Source organism: Leptonychotes weddellii, chromosome 7 (assembly GCF_054177405.1).
Source record: "Leptonychotes weddellii isolate Sample4059 chromosome 7, ASM5417740v2, whole genome shotgun sequence".
Classification (NCBI taxonomy): Eukaryota; Metazoa; Chordata; class Mammalia; order Carnivora; family Phocidae; genus Leptonychotes; species Leptonychotes weddellii.
Genome location: NC_138375.1, coordinates 27,493,923 through 27,497,733, shown reverse-complemented (window position 1 = coordinate 27,497,733; position 3,811 = coordinate 27,493,923). Strand labels below are relative to the sequence as shown.

Genomic DNA, 3,811 nt, shown 5'->3' with positions numbered 1-3,811 from the left:
CACTTCCCGTGCTGAAGCAGTAGAGGCTTTATGTGAAAAAAACCCACGTCCTTGTCCCAAAGCATGGCCAACTCAACCAAGAGCTCAAAGGATCCAACAGTTTATGCTGTAGCTTAATATAACCATTTACACTGCATAACAAGTAATTCCATATCTGATCTACACCTCAGCAAATCTGATGGGAAAAAACACATCTTTTCATGGTCATCCCTCAAAGTTTGGGGGATAATAGTAATCTTGTTTCTTCTGCCCTCTCTTCTGTCACCTTTTATCATATCACTTGGGATTGCATTAAGTCTGGTGATTCTCAGGCAGACATGAGCATAAAGGCCAGAGAGATCTTTGAGCCAGCTTTTCACTATTCACCTCAAGTTGGAAGGTTCCTGTGACTTTAGATTAATAGCTGCCTACTGGGTTGTCAGTGTCCCTTTTTTAGGCCAGTGACCTAAGAACTCATCCTTTTTGTAAGTTCCCAAAGGATGGCATGAGCTTTCCTTCCTTCCTTAAAATTTGGACCCTGATGTACAGAAACAATTCAGGATTTTGGTGTAGTGTGGCTAAGACTGTCCACCATTATCCCTTTCTTTCTTGCCAAACTAACCCTAATTTTATTCCAGGAAACAATGAGACCAGCTGAAAGACTATATTTCTCAGCCGCCCTTGTAATTAGGAGTGACTTCTGAGATGTAAGTGGCACTTGTCAGGTGGGACTTTAAGGGAAACTCCTTAAAAGAAGACTAGGCAGCTGGTATATGTCCTTTTGTCCTTTGCTCCCCTCTCCCTTTTTCCTTCTTCCTGTGTAAACCCTAGAAGTGATGGCTGGAGACTTAGCAGCCATCTTAGACCATGAAGCAACCCTGAGGATGGAAGGCAAGCCCTAAGGATGATTAAGAAGAAGAATAAAAGGAACCTGCAACACTGATGATCTTATAAGCATCCATAACAGTCTGGATTGCAGACCCACTTCTTTTACAAAAGAGAAAATAAACCTGTATCTTAAGCCACTGTCACTTGTGTTTTCTGTTGTAGGCTATCCAACTTGATTCTAACTGATACATGTAGAAAGAATTCTAGGTCAATTCTCCAGAAATCAATTTCTGTAATTAATTTCTGTAAAAGCCATTCATCAATTTAGTAATTTCCTAAATTATCTGTTTGCTTAAAACTTGTTTCTAATAATTACTTATGAAGTTTATGCCAATTTGTATTTTTCTGAAGCCTTTTAAAGTTCACTGTATTGGGGGGTAATTTCTTGTTTCTGCTAGCATTGAACATATAATGAATTTCAAGGATTTTATAAAAAATAAAGGTCTCTTTTTCTGCCCAAATTGTTCAATATTATATCTACAACCTTTCACAGAGAAATAAAAGTTTAGAGTCCTATGCGGGAATTGGGAAATTGTGACTAGGAATACCTTTACATATGTGTCCTCCGCGCACAAACACCCAGCAGCTCTGTGTGTGCTGAAGAAAACACACTCGTGCACACACAGACACCCCTGGCCCACATGCGAACTGCACATTCAGATTCATACGGACTTTTTGTCCCTTTGACAAAAGAAAGTTTCCACTTCATCGATGACAAACAAACTACATTTAAGGGAAAGTCATCCCATCCTTACATGAAATATTCAGCTTTGAAGAAGTGCTCAGAATTGTCTGAAATATGAAACACTCAGAAACTGACACTCAGTGGAATGCACTGACAAATGCGTACGTTAAAGAGAAAAGACAGTGAACTGTGTTCAAAGGATGACTTCATCATAATTGTGAGTGCCGACCCACAACAGGCACCATGCCAGGCCGTGGCGGTGCAGGAGTGGAGGGAAAACGGATCTCCCCTGCCGTCCTGGAGCCAGCAGCAGCCCAGCACCTTTCCTCAGCTCTCCCTCAGAGACTCGGTTTCAAATGTGTCCTAGGAGTCTAGGAGCTTGCCTTTCTTTTTTTTTTTTTTCTCTTTGAAAAGTCTTTCCAATTCAATTCTCAAAATTATCTTACAAAAATGTTGTGCAAAAACACTGACCTCAAATAAATAGGGGGGGGACAAAGTGGGAAGAGCGAAACTTGTTTTTCGTTTTTCAAATTAAAAGTTAAAAACACCAGCTGCACTTCAAAGGATTTGCAGGATGCAATGCATCGAGAAGACTGTGAAACCCAGCCTTCACGGTTGGAGTTGCATTGTTAGATGAGGTTGCTCCGTGTTCAGAATTCACAATGGATGCCTCCGCTGAGATCCTTCACCACGCCCTCTTTGACCAGCTTGAGGAGGAACCTGGTCTCCGTTGTCACATTATGCATGGTCTGAAAGTTCATGGCAGCCATGCAGAGATTGTCGAAGTAGTGCAAAGGTGTTCTGGGTTGACTGAGGTCATATCCAAAGCCTGCCAAGCTGACTTCGTCACACAGACGTGTGGCTAAGACCACAGCAATGACACCGATGGTGGGCACGTTCTTATCTCGGCCCCAGAACCTTGACTGGGGCTCCGAGTATTGAAGGATGTCAAAGGCGGTCTCTTTGATAATAACTGGATTCAAAATCCTGAAGTGCTTGGGCTGTAGTGGGATTTTTTCCGCCACCTGCTTCCAAAAGAAGAGCCGCACCCAAAATGGCAGGGTTTCATTTTTTACCATTGCTTGAAGCCAGTTGAAGTCAACACTCTTAAATAAAACAGCAACAAACAAGTCATTGGAATAATATTCAAGGTCAGACAGTGGCGCGCCCTCTGGATAAGTCATCCTGATAGTAGTTTTATTACCAACATGCTCGGAATATCCCTCAACTGGTGCACTGTTTAACCTTATCACAACATCGAACTGGTTCAGGGCATGGCCCAGCACTAGTCCGTGGAGTATTCCGCCACTTCCAATAACCACACAACGCCTACAGCTCTTGGCTCTCAAGTGTTCAGGCAGGTCATGCTCAGGCAGTATTTCCAAGAGGGTCTGGACTTGACTGGAGAACTGCCGGAATCCGAAAGGAGGATCGTACTTGTACTCGGCTTCATTCACTTTGGGGGCCTCCTTCACGAAAGGTGGCAAGTCCGGGCTGTACCTGTGTTCAAACAACCGCGCCATCGACTTCTTCGCAAACTTGGGCCGGCACTCCTTTTGCAAGACTTGCTGAGCGTATTTCTGAGCTCTCTTTACACGGTCCGGGTCCACATAATGCATTTTTTTCATGTCACATTCTTCAGTAGTATAATTTAACTTGAGAATATAAAGGATCCACACTCCAAACACAAGCAATGTACACTTTAGGATGTCTTTTATCAACAAGTTGGGTCTTCTCATCTTGTTTTGAGCTCGGGTGTACCATTGCAGAGAGGGTCTTGAGCGATCGCTTCTCAGTTTCACACAGTTATACTCACTGGGCATTGCTCGGCCGGCAGGTGCCGCCGCCACCGCCTCGGTTCGCAGCTGCAGGGGACGCCGCTCTGCGCCGCCCGCCGCTTTCGCCCGCCGCTTTCGCCCGCATGCTAGGGAGGGGGCGCCGGCCGGCCGCCAGTCCCGGGCCCCGCTAGGAGCTTGCCTTTCTAATGCAGGTGGTCACTGAGCCAAACTTTGAGAAACACTGAAAATGAATCCAGTCCAGCATACGTACAGGATTTAAATTCCTGCTTCAGTTCAATCACAAATTGTTGTATATCCTGAACCTCTGAGAAGGACAGAGTCTGGTTCATAGTGGGGGGATGGAATTTCATTTCTTTTTTTTTTTTTTAAGATTTTATTTATTTATTTGACAGAGAGAGACACAGCGAGAGAGGGAACACAAGCAGGGGGAGTGGGAGAGGGAGAAGCAAGCTCCCTGCTC

At 44.4% G+C, this 3,811-nt stretch overlaps 1 protein-coding gene across 1 annotated transcript; it reads right to left on the bottom strand.

Moving 5' to 3' along the window:
* Positions 1-2,089: 2,089 nt before the first annotated feature.
* LOC145722556 (lactosylceramide alpha-2,3-sialyltransferase) lies at positions 2,090-3,471 on the bottom strand. The gene has a single exon (XM_081826031.1). The coding sequence runs from the start codon at positions 3,373-3,375 to the stop codon at positions 2,203-2,205; it is 1,173 nt and encodes a 390-aa protein (XP_081682157.1). The 5' UTR covers positions 3,376-3,471; the 3' UTR covers positions 2,090-2,202.
* Positions 3,472-3,811: the final 340 nt, after the last annotated feature.

Excerpts from the sequence above, each read along its gene's own strand:
- LOC145722556 (XM_081826031.1), bottom strand. The coding sequence starts at position 3,375 with ATGCCCAGTGAGTATAACTGTGTGAAACTGAGAAGCGATCGCTCAAGA.